Here is a 24974-nt window from a genome sequence, read left to right as displayed (position 1 = left end):
GGGGAGATTTTCACGTTTTTTTTTTACCAAAAAAAGGAGTCAACTTGATTTTGAGCATAACTCGCTTAGTTTTGATGCTAGAAACTTTTTTAAAACATAAATATTAAGGTTTATTAAAAAATTTTTAATTGGTTTTTCCCGAAAAGTGCTTCATTTCTTGGTTATTTCACGTTGAAATATTTGATTTGAAATTTGACGAATAAAAACGTATTTTTCATGAGCTACAATTTTGCTTTATTTTGCTGGGTCTATAGACTTTTTGAGTTATTTGTGAAAATCACCTGAAAACGTGATTTTTTTGTCGAAAAATAAACATTTTCATTAGTAAATAACTCGAAAAAAGAAAAGTTAAAATTCTATAGAACTAAAATTGCTTAGAATTAGTCAATTTATCCATCTCCGGACTTATTTTAAATGCGTGGTTTATTTTAAAAGCCGTCCAAATTTTCAAGCAATTCGGAGTTGATCCTGAAAATTACACGATATCGCCCTATTTCCGGTTCATTTACTGGAGTACAAGGTGTTTCTATAATCTGTATTTAATCCTACATAATAATCAGACGAAATTACAAAAAAAAAATCGTAGATTAAGTAAGTTATTTATTTTTTTGTTAAAATTATATTTTTCATTAGATTTTACCGCTTTTAGGCGTTCCTTGTTTTTATAATAGTTATAAAATTCACTGCAAGTCCTTCTGAAATTGGTTTTCGTGGGTGAAAATCGGGACATTTAGTGTCCCGATTAGGTACAAATCGGTACGCGTCCCCAGACCCCTGAAAATCGGGACATCCCGCGCAAATCGGAACACCTGGTAACGCTAGTCATGATCTATGTTTCTACGCCATATGTTGTTATTGGTCGTAAGATAGTATTATAAACTTTACTGCCCTGTGGATGTTTTTGGATCTAAATACCTGCGACAGAGAGAAGAATTGCTTTGTTCACAAGCAGTATCCGCTTCCGCATTTTAGCCTCCTCGCTGCCGTCCTCAGTTTTATGCACGCCTATATATGTGAGCTGTTTTACTTCTTCAATAGTAGCGTCATCTATTGCCAACTTTTGCAAGTTTCGTTGTTTTCTTGCTTGCATTAGAGGCTTTAAATTTATCTACGTTGACGCCTAGCTAGCCTTATTTCTTTCAAATTTTTTTCAAGATAAAGTTCTGTGATGTCTCTTGTAGTTCGTATCAACAAGTTTACATCATCTGTGTACATCACAATCTGCTTAGATGTATTAATCAATAAATCTTTTGGGTTTACGGACATACCTAGATATACAGCGTGAGGCAGATAAAGGGCCTATTAGAAATATCTCGAGAACTAAAGGTAAGAAAATCATTAAAATTGGAATACAGGGGTTTTGAGGTGTGAACTATTTAATGAAAATATATTGGTCTCTTTGCTACTTCCGGTTATACCTGAAGTTGATTGTAACTTCGTTTTTTTAAATAGAACACCCTGTATATTTTTACATTTTTGGATTTTACTCGATTTCTTCTTTCTTTAAATATAAGGTTTTGTAATATTATACAGGGTAGGTTAAAAGATAATTACGTTTTCTTATTAATTTCGTAGCAACATTCACACCCTGTAGGATTGTAGTAGTTTGACATAATAAACTCTATTTATGTTCAAATGATTTTTAATATAGTTTAATTTTTCGGATTTATTGGTATAGTTAAATTTTTCATTTTAGTATACAGGGTTGGTCAAAACTCGGAATGAGTATTTTCTGAGTTTTCTTAAATGGAACACTCTGTATTTTAGTATTGTAATGAAATGTTATTTTATGGTACTTTTTAATTTCTTAAGCATTCACTAAACCTAACTGCTTTAATTTGTGAGTTATTGGTGATTCAAGCCAAACATTAATTGCAACACAAAATGTGAAATTGTATTAGGTTGGCCGTGAAAATATTCAATCACAAATAATTTTTGTAAATAAATATATATTAATCTAGACTGATACTTAAAATTGCCAATAATAGTTAAGCTATCAAAATACCATCGAAGTTAAGATTGTTGGTGCGATTACCAATTAAGCACAAATTAAAGCAGTTAGGTATAGGGAATGCTTAAAAAATAAAAAAGTACCGTGAAATATCATTTCATTACAATATCAAAATATAGGGTGTTCCATTTAATAAGAAAACTCAGAAAATACTCATTCCAGTTTCGACCCACCCTGTATACTAAAATTAAAAATTTAGCTATACTAATAATTGTTAACAATAGTAGACTATATTAAAAATCATTTGAACATAAATACAGTTTATTATGTCAAACTACTACAATCCTACAAGGTGTGAATATTGCTACGAAATTAATAAGAAAACGTATTTATCTTTTAACCTACCCTGTATAATGTTACAAAACCTTATATTTTAAGAAAGAAGAAATTGAGGAGAATCCAAAAATGTAAAAACATACAGGGTGTCCCATTAAAAAACGAAGTTATAAGCAACTTCCGGTATAACCGGAAGTACCAAGTAGATGAAAATATTTTCATTAAATAGATCAGTCTTCAAAACCCCCTTGTTCCAATTTTCATAATTCAGTTACCTTTAGTTCTCGAGATATTTCTAATAGGCCCTTTATCTGCCTCACCCTATATATTCAATAGAATTGAAGCCAGTCCAACTTCCTGTTTCAGCCATTTAGCTATCTGGAACATATCTGTCAATTGATTTTAAGCCATATAGTAGCTTGAACTAATTTTACAAATTTCCTTGGTATACCAAATTCTTGCAAAACTAAGCATATTTTATCTCTGTTTATGTTATCATAGGCTTGTCGAAAATCTACAAAGATTTGGTAGATATTCTCCTTTTCATGAACATTTTTCAGTGCGTCACAAATTATAGAAAAAAAGGTAAGTCCGTGATAATACACATTTATGACATTTATTCTAACGTGACATTTTAGTTAAATCTGACAGTTGTCAAATTTTATTATCAATTTGGAATAAAACCAAATCAATTGTGTCTATTGCATTTATAAAATGGTATTTTCTTTCATTTGTATAGTCTTATAAATTGTACAGATTATATTGATAATAGTATTATTTTATTTAATAAATAATTCTTTTTTGATTATGGCGCCATCTATCGACAACTAGAATAATCACCAAACTAGAATAATTACCAAAGTATTCACAGACGTGCCTTTTTTTCTGTCACATACAATTTAATGCGTTAGAGAGAAATCGAAAAACTGTGACGCACTGAAAGATGATCATGAGAAAAAGAATATCAATTATACAGAGAGGGGCTCAATTATGGAATAAATTTATTTTCTCTAAAATGGACGATTTTGGAGAAAAATCCCGAAACAGGTCGATTTTTATATTACAATTTTTTGGAATATATTTCATACTAGTGATGTCGTTCATCTGGGCGTGATGATGTAATCGATGATTTTTTTTAATAGGAATAGGGGTCGTGTGGTACCTAATTTGAAAGGGTGTTTAACTATTTAGTAAGATAAACATTATAATCATTATTTATACAGGGTGGCCAAAAAATAATTTTTGAATTAAATTAATTGACGCAAAAGGAAGAATGTATGTAATTTATTTAAGTCAAAATATATTCTATTGCTGTCAGAAAATAAAAAAAAGTTTATTCCGTGAATAAACATTGCTTTTTGCTTAAATTAAATGTTCAAACTGCCAAGAGGTAGGTGAGAGGTAGTTTGGGATTTAATTTAAGCAAAAAGAAATGTTTATTTGTGAAATAAACATTTTTTTCTATTTTATTACAGCATTACAATATATTTTGAGTTAAATAAATTACACACATTCTTCTTTTTGCGTCAATTAATTTAATACAAAAATTATTTTTTTGGTCACCCTGTATAAATAATAATAATGATGTGTATCTTACTGAATAGAGAATTGAACACCATTTCAAATGAGCTACCACACGACCGCTATTCCTATGTAATAAAATCGTCGATTACGCCATCACGCTCAGATGGATGACGTCACTAGTATGAAATATATACCAAAAAATTGTAATTTAAAAATAAAAATCAACCTGTTTCGGGATTTTTCTCCAAAATCGTCCATTTTACATAATATATAAAATCGGGTCCGGGTATTAATTTAATTAACATGTAAAAAGACTAATGGACAGAAAATAAAATATTTATTGAAAATATAGGAACAAAAATCGAAAAACTGGAAAATAATTTTTCCATCCTGCTTTTATTGCTGCATTGTCACTGATAATTTGTCCTTCACCATTTCTAACAAGATTAGTGCATGGTTTATATCCCTCTGTCAGTTGTTTCAGGAATTTATATGTTCCTCTAGCGTCTCCCTGATTGAAATCTTCCTTCATTCTTAGTATTTTGGTTTTTGTGTCTCCTCTCAGTCCTCTTCTTTCCTCTGCATATTTTGTATGCTTTTTTCAAATTTTTCGCACCTTTCTCGTATTCTTCTTTAAGTAAAGTATATTTTACTTATTTTATTTATTGCTTGTTTACTTTCTTCATCAAACCAAAGTCTTTTCTTTGATGTCTCACATTTATCCTTTTAATTTTATTCCATTCTTATTGTACTGTTTCCACTCTCTGTTCTAGGAGTTCATTATTCAGTTCTCATAATCGTTTTTCTTTTCTGCATTTTTCAGGTTTAATTTTTCTGTCTTTGTGTGTTTGTTCTTCTCCTGTGTGGTTATGTGGCATTTAATTTGTACCAGAAGGTGATCCGAGCCGAATATAACTCCTCTCTCCTCCTAGCTCTTGTACCTATTACATTTGTTACCGCTCTTCTGTCTATTAAAATATAGTCCAGTTGATTGGTTGTTTGACCATTCGGTGAGAGTCATGTGACCTTATGGATGTCTCGTTTAGGGAAAAAGGTTGAACTTATGATCATTCTCTTGATAGCAGCGAAGCAAGGTTAATAGATTAGGGCCACCTATCTATGAACCTTGGCAGCGAAGTCTGTTAGTAGGCTTCAATTTTTATTAGTTGTCTAATGGGGGCTATGCTTACCTATTGTTGCCAGCATTATATCTCAAATCTTAAACTAAAAGCTCAGCATCCGATGCTCGGTATCTTTTTCTTGACGTGTAAACGTTCCAATTTATGTATGGTATCTTGGATTCATTTAGGAACTGATATATCTTAAGATATTTACTTTAATAATTAAAATCTGATAATTATAAAAATATGATCATTAGTATCATACTTTTTTTAATAAACTTTAAAAATGAAGACTCGAGGAATCTATTATGATTTACAAAATACCTTAATTGTTTTACTCTTCGGAATAAACAAACTGAATTATTTATAAACTATTTAATCAATCTGACTGAAATTTAGCACTTTTATATCTAATTAACTGCCACAATTTTGGGAGGTTATATTACATGCCATTGTGCAAAAAACAAAGTTATCAACATTTATAAATTGCTGCAAAAATAAGGGTTTCCTTGCAATAATTATCTCGATCATTTATGTATTTTAATATGGAAATTCTCAAAATTAAAAACTTTTTATGATCTAGCTAGAACATTTATTTGAATAATTTTCTCTAAAATGTTTGTTACCATGTCTCAGTGTGGCCCATAAGGTGTCTCATTGTGGCTTCTACTTGGGCCACAATGAGCCACTTGCAATGATTTTTAAAAAACTTTATGCAACTGATTGAAATTAATCACTTATCATCAATTTCAATGTAAAACGTAGAGAAACAGTCAACGTTTCTAAAATACTATATTTGAACATAATCTGTATCTCTCTCTTCAATCCTGACCCCCCGGAGGGAGTGTAGTGGTCGACGTGATGTCGTGTATTGTCCGTCTCCAAAGATCTCTGTCTCTGGTCAATGGTCATTTCTTTTAACTCATGCATAGGTCTTTTGCATATTCCTGTAATCTGATCGATCCATCTTGTTGGGGATCTTCGGCCTTCCACCTTTTCTTGTATAATGAGTCTTTCCATGTTTTCTGTGTTGGCTCTCATAACATGTCCAAAGTATTTTAATTGTTGGAGATGGACTTTACTGGACGGTCGGTCCAAGGAATTCGTAGCATTCGTCTCCAACAGAACATTTCTGTTTCCAACAGAACATAATCTGTATACTGAAAAAAAAAATAAAGCGAATTTTGTGTTATTGTGGCCCACCCTCCCCTACTCTCTATTTAATTTTTAAACTTTTCAGAGTTTTAGAACATTTTCTATCGACACTCAAACTTTATATTAAAGGATCGGAAACCGTTGCTTTAGTTATCCAAAACATCTTTCAATTATTACACTCTATTTCTACGTATTATTACGTTGCTTTGTAAATAAATTATTATAAACAATCTGTGCAGAAGTATTCGGATTTCTAAAAGGCACCATAACCCACGGTGCTACGCCGTAACTTCATCTCCAAAAATTATTGCATTTGACCTCCTAAACTCATTTTTAGCAATGTTACACATTTGTGAGTTGCTCCATATCTGCGAGTCATGAACATCAATATCTGTTTGGTTTTGGGGCTATCTAGCAAGTAAAATGAGTTCACTGAAGATGGACTGATAAGTCCGAAAACTTTCTGAACGACTAATGTAATCCATTTGTATTTTTAATTTTTGATTAAATTCTACCAATTATATAAAGGAGTTTTTACTTAATGTTAAAAGTTATTTAACTATATGGTATACAGCCAACTCTCGGGAACTATCCTGTTTTAATTAACCAATATCTTCTCCCACTTCTGTTTGAAATCCCGGATTACCTACATCAGTGGTGCTCAGACTTGTACTGCGAGGGATCTACCACATAAACTGCAAGCGTCCAGCGATCGACTGCTAGGAAAAAAGCAATTTTGAAAATAAAAATCTTTATTGCACATTTCTATTTGATAAAAAGTTGTAACTACATCGAGTTGTAGTTACAGCAATGTTTTTCATCTTAATTTTATTTGGATGTTCGTCAGTTAGCCGATTATGACACTTTAATTTTACCACCTTCATTGGGGAAAATGCAGACTCTCACACAAGTACGTCGATATAAAGAATGATGTGAGCTGAAGAGCTACTTGCCTCAAAGAGGATTTGTTAGGGGATATGAAAGACCAAAATTTCGTATCGGTCGCTTTGGACCTTTATTTTCAGTATCTCATTTTGGAAGGAAATGATCTCCGTATTGAAAGTAACGGATATTTCAGTGGCAATTTTTTCCACGTCTTCACAAGAAAATGAATTAGACATGAATGTTGCAATATCTGTCAGTTTTTAAAAATTAGCGAAGCTTCTTTCAAAGTCTCTACGAATTTCTTGCAGCTCCATCTCATAACAAACATAATTCAAATGAGCGATTACCCTTTTTTCAACAATGGAATGTTGTTTAACTCCTTTCTCTTCCTTTGATCTATCAATAATTTCAATTTGTTGACAAGAGTCAGAAAGTGTGGTGAGTCAGCACAGTCCCCGCCTTTTCCCATTTGTATTTTTATCAGTGAATCGTGATCGACTTCCAAAAACTTTGGCGATCGACCGGTCGATCGCGATCGACCCTTTGAGCACCGCTGACCTACATAATATCTTAACAATACTTCTCTCAAAAGTTATTTGAAAACTGTTTAACATTTTCTTTATTAAATCGATATAATACTTTAAAGTCACGATCACACGTATTTCTTCTTGGTTTATAATATTTTTTTGAACTCAAATGAAATATGACCTCAGCCATATAGCATTGCCACGATCAAACTGAAGTCTGGTAACTAATAGACTACAAATTTATGAAGTAGAATCTCCTAAGAGCATGAAGATATTTTTATTCACATCGAAAATGAGAATATTCTCAACGAACTGTATATAACAGTACCTACTCAAGCCGAGTATCTGCCTCTGTTTTCTATTCATACCAAGTGGATTATTTACTCTAAGCTTTGAAGTATAAACTACATTCTCATTTCGACTCATCTGTAGGTGGCGTCAGTTAAGGTCCAGGTTTCAAAGATATCAAAAGCATATATAGTCCATGTGGTGAGACCGCTCCCGTCTGGAAAAATTTCTGATTCGGTTTCTTTGTGGATTCCTATTCAAAAATGTCCCCTTTAAACAAATCTGAAGGGTGCCGGGCGAAATTTTTGGGCAGAAATTGTTTAACAATTTTTTTAAACAAATACAAAAGATCACGTTTTTTTGCTCCGGAAAATACATTTTTGGGTTTTGTGGTTCATTCTGAACAAGAAAGGTATCTTGTAAATTTTCTCAGAATTGATAGTTTTCGAGTTATAGGCGATTTAAAATCTGAAAAATGCGGAAATACGCATTTTCGAGGCTTAAAAACTCATATTCAAATTAGTATTTTTGAGGTTGCGAGATACTTAAATTGAAGACTAAATATGCAGCTTTAAAATTCTGAAGAGTGATCGCGTCTAACTTTAATTTATACCGTTGTTTTTTTAATTGCTAAATATGCGTGTTTATCCGATTTTTTGCCGGTGCGGCTCGCTCCGTTTCAAATATCTCCTATTTTCTCCCAAAAAATATTTTTTCTAGATTCTTTGGGACATTCTAAATAAAATAAGTTTCTTGACATTTTTCTCAAAAGTTAATAGTTTTAAAGTTATAAGCGATTTAAAATCCAAAAATGCGTTTTTTTGTCATTTTTCGGATTTTAAATCGCTTATAACTTAAAAACTATTAACTTTTGAGAAAAATGGCGAGAAACTTATTTTATTTAGAATATCACAAAGAATCTAGAAAAAATATTTTTCGGAGGAAAATAGGAGATTTTTGAAATGGAGCGCGCCGCACCGGCAAAAAAATCGGATAAACAAGCATATTTAATAATTAAAAAAAAACAGTATAAATTAAAGTTAGACGCGATCACTCTTCAGACTCTTGAAGCAGAATGTTCAGTCTTCAATTTAAGTATCTGGCAACCTCAAAAATACTAATTTAAATATGAGTTTTTAAGCCTCGAAAATGCGTATTTTCGCATTTTCAGATTTTAAATCCTCTATAACTCCGAAACTGTCAATTTCTGAGAAAAATTACAAGATACCTTTCTTGTTTAGATTGACCCAAAAAATCTAAAAATATATGTTTCAGAGCAAAAAACATGATCTTTTGTATATGTTTAAAAAAATTGTTTAAACAATTTCTGTCCAAAAATTCCGCCAGGCACCTTCAGATTTGTTTAAAGGGGACATTTTTGAATAGGAATCCACAAAGAAACCGAATCAGAAATTTTTTTCAGACAGGAGCGGTCTCACCACATGGACTAATAATGAAAAGTTGAATATGCAGGTTTAATTTCATACTGCAGATAATTTTTCGTAAAATACTAAAAACAATTTATCATTTTCAATGTGTATCTTAATTTATTTTTTCATACCATAAGGGAAGGAATATAGGAATAAAAACAAATTATTTAAGGAAAATTAATTTATTGAGCAGTATTTGATACATTTGTAATGTATAAATTCTGATACTTCATAAATACGAGGTGTTAAGGAATATAAATACTAATTTAAACATATTTTAAATATAAAACTGGGACATATTAAGTTTAGGCATACTCGGTAAAACAGTTCCTTTCCGTATTTTTTAAAGGATGGAATTAAGTATTTTTCTGAATCGACGGTAAAGATTTCATTACATTTTTTTAATGCAAATACGTGTATTCCCAAGAAAATCGTAAAACAATTTCTCTTCATTGCATTCTATGTGCCTAAACTCAATATCTCATAAACGTACTTTTCATTCATAAAGACTAAGTACTTCATATTATAGTAACAAAAATATATGATAAAAGACAAGATCTGGGCGGATTTTACTACCATTTAAAATTAATTTGTCAATATTTATCTATGAGTTAAAATATGCAAAAGCTTTGTTACAAATGTTTTAAAACTAAATCACAAGTAAAGTATTTCACAGGCAAAATTGACAAGAAAAGAACAGTTATTGTTAATAATACTACACGGACTACAGTATGTTAATTCCTTTTTTGAAACATTTTTTTTGTATGTTTCTTACGCTAGTTGATCTCTTCCAATAACGTAGTAAATTAACAAAATAATCCAAAAATATACGAAAACCAAGCAATTCTGAAAACATTATATATATATATATATATATATATATATATATATATATATATATATATATATATATAAAAAATATGAAAGAATCCTGAGTGTTAATTTAAATGGTGAAATTTACGGATAAAACATGTTACAAATTGTCTAATTTTAACCGTATTTAAAACCTCTTTCTCTTTTCCCATTCTTTTTAAAACGTGACTTTTTCTGACTCTATCGACCCAACTTATTCGTAATATAGTATAAATTTCGAAGGCTTCCAATCTGTCTGAAATCATTTTCTTTAACATCCAAGCCACAAAAAATATGAGAAACACTAGCAAATCTGTAGTCTTACCTTGAAAGGAATTGTAATGTTCCTGCTACAGAATACTTTTCGACCTTTTGAAAGCATTTCTTGCCTGTTCTATGATTCCTTTAATCTCCCCTGTGTACTTATTATTTTTATTAATGATTGTTCTTAGATATTTTCATTTTTGAAAATGAAGGTTTTCTTGGCGCTGTTGGGCTTTTGTAATAACCATAAATTTTGCACGTATTTTTGTGTTTGGGGATAATCTTTTTTCAACACTGAATTCTACCACCCTGTCAACTATTTGTTGTAAATTCTCCCCCACAGTATACATTTCTAAATCCAAATTGTGTGTCGCTAATGTCTTGCTCAAGTTTGTCGAGTATTTTCTGGTGTATAATTTTTGAAAATATTTTGAGCGCATGATGCGAACTTATTGTTCGGTGGTCTTGGCATTCTTTTGCGTTTGGTTTTTTGGCAGTGTTATAAATGTAGAGTCAGCCAATTTCTTGAAATTATTACAGTGGAACCTCGATAAGTCGGATTTAAGCGGGACCGCGGCCGATCCGGGTTATCGAAAATCCGGGTTAGCCGGAGAATATGGTAAAAATTAATAAAATATGGCATACTTACAGATAAACTCGATTATAAATTCAAAAACATGAAATACATAATATGCACATGCACAATACATCTAAAATACGTACAGTTGTACACGGTATTTTCTATTTCTTGATAAAAAACTCAGTCAAACTGAAAAAATGTTTGTTTTGTCTGATGAAAATCGGTCCGGGTTAGCCGGACTTCCTGGTTATCGAAGGCCGACTTATCGGGGTTCTACTGTACTGTACTGATAATAAACTGTATAATCCGTTCTAAAAAATCGTCACATTTTTGTGGTACATCGTTCTTTAATTTCCTTTGACAATTAAGTATTGACATTAAGTATTGACAAAATATTTAATTTGTTCATCACTGTTAGACTCTTATTTTGGTACCTACAGTACCTACACACTCTTGTATTCGTATACAAAAATTAAATCATAAATATGTAAATGAACATGAACAGAAGAACAGACCTCTAAATAAATGTATATGAAATACTATTATTTCCATTACCTTTTCACAATTGAAATTGTTGATCTCATGATGAAAAACTTATATTAATTCATAAAACAATATATATTATATGTTATGTTCAGATACAATATCATACCAATAATGACCTTATGATTATGGCAATGAAACATTCCTAGTATCTACTTAAATTTTGTGCCTGGTATAGCTAGATCGTTTTGGTTTTCAACAAATTAATAAAATAAAATTGGCAAGACCTAAAATTCCCTTCATCTTTCATGAATTATTTTCTTTGCACCGACAATTTATACCGCTAAAGATCTGCTGCCACCATGTATTGATCGTTGCTAAACATACATAGAAATACCAGACATGAAAATTTAAGTATCTAATTAGTATTATAAATAAAATTCATTTGTAATTCTGTTATAAAACAAAAATAAAGACTAGAAACAGCTGTATAAACTATGGTATGTACTTTTAATTAAAGAACATGACATAACTGTGTACAAAATAAAATACTTAATGAATATAAATATTTTTGTTTGTTAACGTAATAATACTGAACTTATTTTCCTCTTCCAAATGGTTATTAGCTTAATTTAGCCACAAATAAACGTATCATTGTTTGTTTTCTATTTAGTTGAAGGCTAATGATTATCAATATTGATAAAATACACAGAAAATATAAAAATAACTTTTATCATAAATATACTAAATGTACAATATTTGTTGACCAACAATAAACACGAAATATTTGTAGTATTATGATATTTTCACTACATGGCTTCATTACTGTCGAAAAAGCTATCTTAGCTGAACCATTTTGTCTACATGCTTTTTAAAATTGTCTTTTACTTTGAGCAGAAATGTAATCCTACTCTTTTAGAATAAAGGATGATTTATCTTACAATGGGACGTGGACGTCATATCAGACGATTCTTCAAAGTGCCCTTGTAAGCTCAATTGATCTTACGATGGGGACGTGTACGACACGGCTGTCTTACGGGGCACATTGAAGAATCATCTGATATGAAAAGCATTGTATTTAGCACAGTATTTTTCTTGTCAGAATGTAACACGCGTGTTACTATTTTCTGAGTCTGTCTTTGTTTTTTGTTTGACTATTCATGTTGGGTAGAGTTTTAGAGTAGCCAAAATGTGTATTCGTGTTATCTATTATTGCTCTATGTGGTAGTAAATACTGCAGTTTTGTAATCTAAATTATTACTAGAGCGGTTCGATAAGTACTTAAGCTACAAAAGAAAAACGAAAATTTTGGAAAAGTGGTGATTTATTTCTGAACGTATATAGTCTCCTTTTAGCTCGATGTAGTTGACTCAGCTCTGCTCCGACTTTTTTTAACTCGTCTGAAATACGTTTGCTCGAGGTCTACAAATTAGGCTTCCGTAGCGGCGATGAACTCCTCATTCGACTTAAATTTCTGCCCGGCGATTGACTTTCTCAAGTTTGGAAACAAAAAGAAGTCGTACAGGGTCAAATCTGGAGAATACGGTGAACAGAACAGCAGTTCGATTCGATCAATTTGACCAGATGCGAGCCGGTTCATTGTCATGGTGGAAGAGCACGTTTTCTCTTTCGAATCGGGGCTGTTTTCTGAAATTCGGCGTCTATATGCTTAATAAGGCGGTGTAGTAAAGCCTTGTGACCGTTTTTCCCTTTTACAGGAAGTTGATATAGATCACGCCTTATAAATCCCAGAAAATAAGGCCACCACGGCCTTCCGGTCGATAGAACACTTTTCGCCTTGTCCTGAGTACGTTCGCGGGGTGACGTCCACTGCATCGACTGTTCATTGGTCTCTGGTATGTACCAGTGGATCCATGTTTTGTCGACGGTTATGAAACAACATAGGAATCCTTCGTATTACGCTTAAACAGGCTCAGACACTGCATTGAAGTGGTCTCATGGTTGCGCTAATTTCACACACCTCATATTTCATGCATGCTATGATCTACGCCACTTTTTGAGATGCCTACTGTCTCAGCTATCTCGCGCACCTTCAGTCAGCTGTCTGCCAACACGAGATCGTGGATTTTATTCACGATATCCTCCGTGGAAGCTGTTTTCAGGGCATCTGGGCATGACATATCAAAAAACGATGTGCGATCACTTTGAAACTTTTTAAACCAATTATTGATGGTTGTCATTGAAGGGGAAGATACCGCACACAGCATTCAAGCTCTTTTAGATTTCGCGGCACGATTTTCCTTCCAAAAACAAGAATGGAATCACCGACTGATATTGCTCTTTTTGCATTTTTCTACAATCGCCACATACGCCCGCTTCCACACACGGTCAAAACAAAACTACAAGTTCCATTCGGCTCATATTTTGACATAGGCCGTCTAAATGAAAATTCCGCAAGAACGTATTACACGATACTAGATAGTGGCGACATCGACCGGAGAGGCTAAGTACCTACCGGAATAGCCTAAGTAATTTGCTATACAACTGCACTGCCCATCGCTGCGAAAACTTTACAAGCAAAGTTTACAGAGTAAAAAAAGAGCATTATTACTTTTGGTCAATTTTTCGTATGGAAGACTAACTACGTTTACAAAAATAGTTAATAGTATTAATCACTACAATAATATAAATATAACCAAAAAATGATAAAAACAGCTTTCGTTGAATTGTCATATTTAGCAATATATTTATTACAATTTATTTTTACATACTTTTTGTTAATGTGCATAGCTATCAGTTTCGTATTATTCTTGCTTACAAACCGTACTACATATCACGTAAATATATAAGAAGTTGATGATATTCACCCAAAAATTTCCAATTTTAAACAAAATATGTACATAATTAATTATAAAATGCAGCATAATAAAACAAGTATTGATAACGTTAAAAATATATTCGTCATTTTTCATATAAAAAGTTCAACATTCTCTAAAAGCAAATATTATGTATACAGACAAAATAAAATCTAAATTACGAGTGTGATTTAAAGACACATTGAATAAGCCTCTTAGGCTATAACTATTTGATACCATTATTTTCTTCTTTAATAGCCATTTATTAATCCTTTGATGCACGAAATATATATTAAATTTAAAAGCTAGAACTGTAAATAAATATAGGCACTTTCGAATTTTTATTGTCACATCTAGTATACTAAAATCTATTAGAAAATTATCATATATAGATACATACCATACGATACGTCAAATTTTATAAGAAATTAATATTTTAATGTACTGCTTCGATGGCAATTCGACCTTTCAAGATGTGAGGTAGCTGAACCCCAGGACACGTCCAACCCATGTGAGGGATCAAATGATGCCCGGTGCTAAATCTAGGATTATTTAAAACATCCATGTTATTTAAAACAATTTATGTCAATGCTTCCATTACTGTACCATTTTAAAGGGTCCTTACCCATATATTTTCAATTTTGATGGCTTAGCATGTAAACATCCTGTTCAGCACTGACGATGTATTAGATCGAAAACGTTCTGTATACGTGACGTAATCCTTTAGGGGAATTTTTAATAAATTATATACCTTTTATAAAAGATTTTAATCAACAAAATTTTTTATTTATGTTCTATGTTCCATGCTTCGGACACACTCTATGTCAGTGTCAAGCCCCCATCGATTCTGTCAAAGTCAGTCCCTCTCAGCATGGATGCTTTTTATATAATTTTTGTGACTACTTAAGGCCCCGTCTAGCCTGGTAATTTCATTTATTTTTCAACGACGTCCATTTTGTGGTGAGTACACATTATACTGCTGGGCTACCTATTCTGATAAAGTGCTTTTCAATCGTTAATTTTTTTTTAACTTCACTCCAAAACCACGTTTTTGAATCTTCGATTTTATAATTTAGGACTTATATGCATGTAAGAATCATACAAAATTTACCTACTTAATGGTAATTATTCTATTTACTGGATACTTGCCATCTGCTAATTTTTTGATTATATTTGGAAGAATGCCAATGAGCTTTTCAATGCTTCTTAAGGTACTAGTACACTTTAGAAGACCAAAAATAATCATTTTTTTCTCAAAACCTTTATTAAAAATGAACATATAACTTTTTACATATTAATATCTAACTCTTAGAGAGTACAAAAAATATATAATTTTTCATTTAGGCACATACACTAATATTGTAGAGGCCGCAAAATTTGAGGCCTCGAAAAATGATGGCGGACAGTTATCTCAGGATTGGGATATCTGAAACAAAAAAATGGTACTGCATTTGAAAAAGGAAGGTTTCTTACGTGACAATATACCACAATTTGACCAAAAAATAAAAAATAAATATTTTTTAACCATGAAAAACTGAAGAAAAACAAGCGATTTTTTTACATTTTTTTTTCAAATTTCTATTAAATCTTTTTTTTGCGGAATTTTTCACTAACGGTGGTAACTTGTCACGTAAGAAATTTTCCTTTTTCAAATTCCGTACGATTTTTTTGTTTCAGAGATCCTAATCCTGAGATTCTTTCGGACTGATAGTCCGTCATCGGAACTACTTTTTTTCGAGGCCGCGATTTTGGCGCCCCCTACAATATTAGTGTACGTGCATAAATGAAATAAGATATATTTTTTGTATTCTCTAAGAGTTAGATATTAATATGTAAAAAGTTTTATGTTAATTTTTAATAAAGGTTCTGAGAAAAAAAATCTTGAAAAATGCTTATTTTTGGTCTGCTAAAGTGTACTAGTAACTCAATGTCAGTAATACACAGCTTGTATTGTAGGTTTTTTTTTGACAATATAAAGTAACCTTTTTTTCTTTCGGGGGAACTCCTTGAAGCCTCCTCCATCGCCGGCGATGCCACCAAGATGCCACTACAATGCATCAACTCAGCAGCACCTACCAACTGCAATCGACCTGGTGGCCAACAACATCGGAGCCCAGAGTCACTCGCAGAACCATTAGTGAACCGACCTCAAGAAGCCAAATACAAAACGACACAATGCAAGTATAATCTAAATTGTTAGCTTTCGACAAAGATTGACTCATCATTTAATAGGTACATCTTTTTTTTCTATCTTTAAAGAAAAATAACCAATCCACAAGGAAAAAGTTTTCCTGTAGTTGGCTGTATACCATATAATACAAAAACCAATAAAATCCTTTATAAAAGGTATATATTTAAAATCCCTAAAAAGGGCTACATCACAGAACTAGTTTTCGATTGGTTGACCAAGAGAAACATGATTAGTTAACTTGTTTTATTTGCTATAATTTAGATCTTCATTGTTCATATTTTTGATTAAGACAATACGTACTTCCAACCTGAGAGACTGAGCTCGGCTAGCATAAAAGATGCGATGACTATAGTTCTTCCTTTCTAACTTTTCCCATGCATGAAATTATTCACGAATTACTTTGTATACTAGGTCTCTTTTTAACTCACAGGAACTAGTATCGCAAAATTAAGCCGTTTGTCCATAGAAACCATAAGTTAAACAAGGACAAACAACATGGCATGTCGCTAATATCTTGTTTACTTTGAACTTTGACGTTTATGATTTTAAGTGACAGTGACATTAGCACATTTTCTCGTGTTGATAACTCAATTTGTGAAAAATTTGCATTTGTACCACTATCTCCCTTAAGGTTTAATATATTAAAGATATTAATTGTTTTTTTTATGTAATTCACTCGATAGTCTTGTATTGCTCAACCATAGGTAATATTAAATCTTCTTAACAACAGTAACTTTGTTGTTGTGACTTTTTTTTAAATTTATTTATTACCGGTCTAAAATCTTTATATTCGTAATAGTCTGTATGGTGTTTAAGTTGTTTAATGTTGAGTCCATCAATCTCCTCAATAGTGAAAAAAGATTAAACACTCCAATAAATTAAGTTTATAAAATACGTTCACGGAATAATAGCCATGTCCTAATTATTACCAATGACACTCTGACAGTACGTATCAATACTGCACATCGACGTACGTTTCACTTTATTTGTTGATTTAACTTGTTTGAAAATGAATCGTGATGCATGGGAAAAGTTAGAGTGGAAGAACAATATCATAGTTTATTGATATAGTATTTCAATTTTCTATGGTGGTTTATCGTGACAACTTATTTTCTATTTGTAAGTCCTAAACACATGTTGGAGTGTAGAGCGGCTAAATATTGATTTATCACCAGACAAATTCGCTGAGTTACGAAATTTATTATTTACGACGGCGTGCAGCTTAAGTATCGATCAAAATGTACGAACACAGTGGAAGCAGATTTCCCCTTACCGACTCGCTTTTATACGAACACAGTGAAAGCAGCTTCGCGCCAACTCGCTTTTATACGTTTTCAAAAAGAAAGCACGTTTTTAAATGAGAATGTACATAGTTAAACTAGGTTGGCGAGAGCAACTCGCTTTAACCAGCATTCTCGCTTTTACCGGAATGAGAATATAACTTATTTCTCTTTTTGTCACGCTGGTTTAGTGATTGTACCGTGAATAAGGAGGCACTTATTGCTGTCATTTTTGAAAGACACCCTATTTGGGACAAGAGGGAGAACGATATTTCTCTTTTTTGATTATTCTTTTTTTATTTTGAAAAAGCTGATTATATTCTCCATAAATTATTGTTTCGTGATTAAGAGACGGTATACCAACTTTATTTCTTTTCAGTTAAGTCAAAACACAATCAAAAGCAACCATATTGTCATCAAAAGACGACCATTTGCTAGAAGCTGTAGACGCAACTGACAAATTTTAACACGGGACTTCCACATGACAAGCATTTAGGGAGATTTAATGCCTCCATAGCGTTTTTGATTTATGTGGATTAAGAAGACTTCACCTATCTTCAATTTAACCTGATATTATGCATGTATAAATTTCGATAATTACAGATTGCCGATAAAGCTATTTTGAGACCAGTATTAAACACTAAGTACAAAGCCATGTCTGTGAACATTCTAGGTTTGATTAAAAAGTTGTATTAAAATAGTATATACTTTAAGTATTAACGTCTCAAATCTTTCTAAAAAGTTAAGGCTGCTTATATTTTGACTAGTTTAGAAACGAATAATGTTACAACAAATTTGTTTTTGAAAACTGTCATTACCTCTTCATTCAAACTGTATGTGTTGCCACATGTATCCATTTAAATGTCGCCGTTTTTTCTAATAAACTACTAGCAAATTATTTGTTTATTTTCTTAAGTGTAGATAATTTTACAAATTAAAACAAGTTTTTTTGCTTTATTCATACATTCGTATGTACATAGTATGTTCAGTAACAATGATACAAAACAATTATTTTATACAATGCGCGCGTAAAGTATATACATAATAAAGATATGTGATACCCCGTATGATAAAATAACAAAATGTTGGATAATGTTGGAAAATGTGCCTATATTAGACGGACCAGCGATTTATTATTATATACTTTCGACGTTGACAAATGTACAGTTTCTGAGATATAAGGATAATATGTGTATTTTTAAATAGGACCACCCATATATTCTACAATCTTTTGTTTTTTATTGTCGATGCAGCATATATCCTGTTAATGGCCAATATTGACTATTAATATGCAGAAATGGACCATTTGGTATTTGTTAAAGTTTAAAAAAGTCCATTCTGTTTTTGTATGAGTATCGGTTTCATTTCGTTGAATCAAGTAGGTTTTCAAGTAGGTGACATACGCGGCAGAAACACGACCCGACACAGAGAGGACAAAAAGATGGCTCGAAACAGCGGAGATAAAAACCCTTCGAAAAATCGATGGTAAGACTCTATGGGACAGAGCTAGAAGTACAGATATAAGACGGAGATGTAAGGTGGATAACATTAATAACTGGATAAGAAGCAGAAGAATAGAATGGAATAACCACATAAGGCGAATGACAACAAATAGGGTAGTCAGGACAACGAGAGATGGTTCCTAAATAGGAAGACGAGCAGTGGGAAGACCACGAAATCGATGGAACGTCAACTTACTAGAGGCATATTGAAAAAACAGACAGTCTTGTCTATACAAAAAGAAGAAGAAGTAGGTTTTATTGCCAGCAAGTACGCCGTGATTTACTGTCAGTAGATACGTTATGATAGTTTTTGAAAATAGTGTTGACAGCGATAAAAAATCAAACTAAAATACAATACTATGTTGCATAGGCAATAAAAAACTGTAATAAAAGATTGTAAAGTATATAAGACCGTATTATACGGCCCACCCGTATATATATTTCAAAAATACGCACATTATCCATATGAGCTGTTGAAAACCAGAGTGGTCTAAGTCAAGAATTTCATTTTATGTTTACGTCAAGAATTTTATTCTATTTGACAGTGTTCCACTTTGCTAAAAAATTTGAAAAATATTAGTGCATCACCCACTCCCACATGAAGCTACTGTAATATAAATATGTCAATATTATACAGTATGTCCCTGTAAGTTGTATCCATAATATGGAAAACCTTTTTATTATTAATTTTACGAAAAAAAGTTATTCTTTATAAAAAGTTCTGCATGGTCCAAAACCCAAGATTCAACCAGCAGATATCAAATTTTATGAATGTTATACGAGGTATGTCAAAAAGTTTGAATTTCACTCAAGAGTAAAGTAGCTTTATTTTTCACAATATTGAAAATTGCTATTATAAAAAGTTGTTTGGAATTAAAAACTATATTCTAATATGCAATTACATCCCTCTAATTGAAAAAAAAATTGAAAAATTATGGATAACTAACATTATTTTCAGTCATCTCAATTCTGATAACTCTTTTATTATTAATTTTAAGAAAAAAAGTGATTCTTAATAAAAAGTTCTGAATGGTGTAAAACCTAAAATACAACCATCTTATATCAAATTTTATCAATTATATACGAGGTATGTAAAAAAAATAAATTTAGATCAAAAGTAAAGTACCTTTATAGTTCAGAATATTTCAATTAGAAGGATGTAATTACATACTGAAATATAGTTTTTAATTCTAAATAACTTTTCCTAATAACAATTTTCGATCTTGTGAAAAATAAACGTATTTTACTCTTGAGCTAAATTCATATTTTTTGACATACCTTGCATAAAATTAGTAAAATTTGACATAATATTGTTGTATTTTAGGTTTTAGGCAATGCAGAACTTTTTATTAAGAATCACTTTTTTTCGTAAAATTAATAAAAAAAGAGTTATCTGAATTGAAATAACTGAAAATAATGTTAGTTATCCATAATTTTTCAAAAACAATTTTTTTCAATTAGAAAGATGTGATTGCATACTAGAATATAGTAATTAATTCCAAACAACTTTTCATAATAGCAATTTTCAAGATTGTGAAAAATAAAGCTACTTTACTCTTGAGTGAAATTCAAACTTTTTGACATACCTCGTATAATATTCAAAAAATTTGATATTTGATGAATAAATTAAAATTAGGTTTTGGACCATGCAGAGCTTTTTATGAAGAATAACTTTTTCGTAAAATTAATAATAAAAAAGTTTTCCATACGGATACAACTTACAGGGACATACTGTATAATAATAATATATTATATAAAAATAAAAATTGAATCAAATAAATAATTGAAAACGACAACTACAAGCTATACTGGGATCGGACTGTGCTCACAGACCAACGAGTGGCACATAATAGACCGGATCTCATACTACTTAGTAAACTTACTAGGCAAACAACATTAATAGATGTGGGGCGATACCTAACAATAAATGGAGAATGGAAAATACCCAGACAATGCCTATTGTTCTTTCTACTACTGGAGTCATTCCGAAGAACCTCATAGAAAAGCTGGGTCTAAATGAACATCTTTACAAGACCATGCAGAAAGCTGTACTACTCGCGACGGCCAGAAGTGTACGAAAATTTTTGGGAGACACACCTGCATTCCAAGTCACCTAGGGCTCGATAACATGGAAATAGTCCCACCAGAGCTCAATCCTTTTGATGCCCTAGGTATCTGGGATGAGTCAATTTTCCCCTTAGAGGGAGTGTGAGCCGCATGGCTAAACCTGAAAAAATAATAATATACCAAGATAGCGCTTAAGGTACTAGTACACTTTAGAAAACCAAAAATAAGCATTTTTTCAAGATTTTTTTCTCAGAACCTTTATTAAAAATGAATAAAAAAACTTTTTACATATTAATATATAACTCTTAGAGAATACAAAAAATATATCTTTTTTCAAAAAACAACCCTTTTTTTATATCTTTTTTCATTTATGCATGTACACTAATATTGTAGAGGGCGCCTAAGTAGACGCCTCGAAAAAAAGTAGTTCCGATGGCGGACGGTTAATCTCAGGATTGGAATATCAGAAACATAAAAATTGTACGGCATTTGAAAAAGGAAGGTTTCTTACGTGACAATTTACCACCATTAGTAAAAAATTCTACAAAAAAAAAAGATTTTACGGAAATTTGAAAAACTTTTGTGAAAAATTCGCCCGTTTTTCTTCAGTTTTTCATGGTTAAAAAATATTTATTTCTTATTTTTTGGTCAAATTGTGGTAAATTGTCACGTAAGAAACCTTCCCTTTTTAAATGCAGTACGATTTTTATGTTTCAGATATCCCAATCCCGAGATTAACTGTCCGCCATCATTTTTCGAGGCCTCGACTTTTGCGCCCTCTACAATATTAGTGTACGTGCATAAATGAAAAAAGATATATTTTTTGTACTCTCTAGAGTTAGATATTAATATGTAAACAGTTTTATGTTCATTTTTATTAAAGGTTCTGAGAAAAAAATTCTTGAAAAGCATGATTATTTTTGGTCTTCTAAAGTGACCTTAAAATAAAATTCTTGACTTAGACCACTCTGGTTTTCAACGGCTCATAATATATCTGAAACTACATTTGGCAACGTCCAAAATATAAAATTTTAAATCGCTGGTCCATCTAAAATATATAACCAACATTTTGTTACTATATCATATGGGGTGTCACAGATATATATGTTTCCAAACTTTACGCGCTCACTATTCAATGTCAATGCCGTAGGCAAAAACAAGTCTCTTAGTAAAAAGTAATATTTCACTCCCATGCTACATTCAAATATTTTATATACAACTGATCAAATAAATTAAAATGGTTGATATGCAAATACATATATTTGGTGTACGATGGTAACAATAATTGGTTCTTTTCATATTTATGTCTACCCTACCAACGATTATAACAAGTATGTCACGATGTCGGTTTTTTAAGGTGTTTTTCTATAGCCGATTTTCCAGCAAGCACTCCATGTCTCTCTATTTTATTCCAAACAGTGGCCATTAGAAGACAAAATGCCCATCCAAGTCCAATTAAAACCTTCAGAATATTGTACAGTACTATAAAACCTATAGGAACGTCAAATGTAAAAGTGACTATCAGTGAACAGAACAGTATGATCCCTAAAACGGAGTAGAGAATTTTATGTGTATATATACTAGCTAGACCACGGTCTAAAATTAAAATAGATTCATGTAAGATGTTCTGCAAGTCATGTTCGTTCCTACAGTAGGTCATAGCCGCCTTTTTACTTATCTCTAAAGTCACTTCCACGGCTTCGTGGTCCGAATAACTAAAAGTACATTGAGGAACACGGTCTGGCAGGGGCAGTCTATAGTTTCTCATTTCTACCTGAAGTTTTGAGCCTGGATGGTACATAATAAAGTCTATCCGCTGTCCCGGAATCTTCTGCTTTACATAACTGCTAGGCGTATAAGTATTTCTTAGACTTTCACATGTTGCTATGTGATCTTTCGGTACATTTGCATACTCGAAGGAGTCTACTAGACCAGGTATGATTAATATTAACCTGAAAAGTACGTTAAAATAAAATTATCAACAGATACTAGCGTTCCAAATTTTTTTATAAGAGCTAAACTAAAATTAAGCAATATTCGCATACAGGGTGAGTCATGAGGAACTGTACATGTACATACTCCTACCTCGTATAGAGGCCCCTATGGGGAATAACAAATGACCATTAAAAAGTGTCTGCTCCCATTGTTTAATAATATACAGGACGAGTTTCGCATTTTGACAGAAATTTATATTCGTCATAATTTGTGAACGGTCAGATCGATGTGTCTCTTATTTTGGTCAATCGTTACACTATTACCACCTAATCAACTGATTTATTCAAACTAGAAAAAAATCAGGTCCGGCTTTAAAAAATTAGTTCGTTTGGGTCTTAGAAAAAATTTCACCCTGTATACGCTTTTTGAAAACTCTAATATTAATTTTACAAATTAGACAAATAGGCAATTAAAATGAAATATTTATTTTTTTCCCCACACGATTACTTAATTTTTTATAAAAAAATCAAATTTGACTATGAATTAAAAATTTGGTAAAGTGAATCATAGATTTAAAAAAAATTAACTTTTATACCAACAATCATTTTTTTAAACAAATATTTGATTTATGTTATCACCCAATCAACTGATTTATTCAAACTAGAAAAAAATCAGGTCCGCCTTTAAAAAATTAGTTCGTTTGGGTCTTAGAAAAAATTTCACCCTGTATACGCTTTTGAAAACTCTAATATTAATTTTACAAATTAGACAAATAGGCAATTAAAATGGCATATTTATTTTTTCCCCACACGATTACTTAATTTTTTATTAAAAAATCAAATTTGTCAAAATCGCAATTTTACCATAAAAATAAAAAAAATAACGTTTTTCTTAAAATTAAAAGTTTCACCATTTTTTTTTTTCTATAACACGTCTATATCTAAAACTCCCCATAACACTTCTCTTTGGACTCTATAGTTTAACATAGACGTGATCAAATAGATAAATTTTAAATTTTTTCACTTAATTTTTGCGATTTAACTTTGCAATTCACGAAGCTGCACCTTTTATTTTTTTTTTTAAATTCATAACTTTTACGAGAAGAAGACTGAAAGTCTACAACAATTGTCATAGTCTTCACAATGGTAAGAGATATGTGCTGTAAAAATTTCAGAAAATTTTTTTTAAATGGAACGTTGTAGCGAGTACAACCGTGATTTCATCTTTTTTTTTTTTTTTCATTTTCAGGTTAAAATTCAGATTTTGACAAATTTGATTTTTTAATAAAAAATTAAGTAATCGTGTATGGAAAAATAAATATGCCATTTTAATTGCCTATTTGTCTAATTTGTAAAATTCATATTAGAATTTTCAAAAAGCTTATAGAGGGTGAAATTTTTTCTAAGACCAAAACGAAATAATTTTTTAAACACGGGCCTGATTTTTTTCTAGTTTGAATAAATCAGTTGATTGGGTGGTACCATAAATTAAATATTTGTTCAAAAAAAATTAAAAAAAATTAAATCTAAATTAATTCATTTTAAATCTATGGTTCACTTTACCAAACTTTTAATTATTATTCATAGTCAAAATTGATTTTTTTTATAAAAAATTAAGTAATGATGTGGGGAAAAAAATTAATACGCCATTTTAATTGCCTATTTGTCTAATTTGTAAAATTCATATTAGAGTTTTCAAAAAGCGTATACAGGGTGAAATTTTTTCTAAGATCCAAACGAACTAATTTTTTAAAGCCGGACCTGATTTTTTTCTAGTTTGAATAAATC

At 31.3% G+C, this 24974-nt stretch overlaps 1 protein-coding gene across 1 annotated transcript in view; it reads right to left on the bottom strand.

The window, feature by feature from the left end:
- Window positions 1-9380: 9380 nt before the first annotated feature.
- LOC114334839 (putative neutral sphingomyelinase) overlaps window positions 9381-24974 on the bottom strand; it is an 88350-nt gene continuing 72756 nt past the window's right edge. The window contains exon 5 of the mRNA XM_050647031.1: window positions 9381-23204. Within this exon, the coding sequence (XP_050502988.1) occupies window positions 22589-23204 (616 nt within the window). The 3' untranslated portion in view covers window positions 9381-22588. The remainder of the gene's footprint in view (window positions 23205-24974) is intronic.

This window comes from Diabrotica virgifera, chromosome 3, assembly GCF_917563875.1.
Source record: "Diabrotica virgifera virgifera chromosome 3, PGI_DIABVI_V3a".
Lineage (NCBI taxonomy): Eukaryota > Metazoa > Arthropoda > Insecta > Coleoptera > Chrysomelidae > Diabrotica > Diabrotica virgifera.
This window is presented reverse-complemented; position numbering and strand designations above follow the sequence as displayed.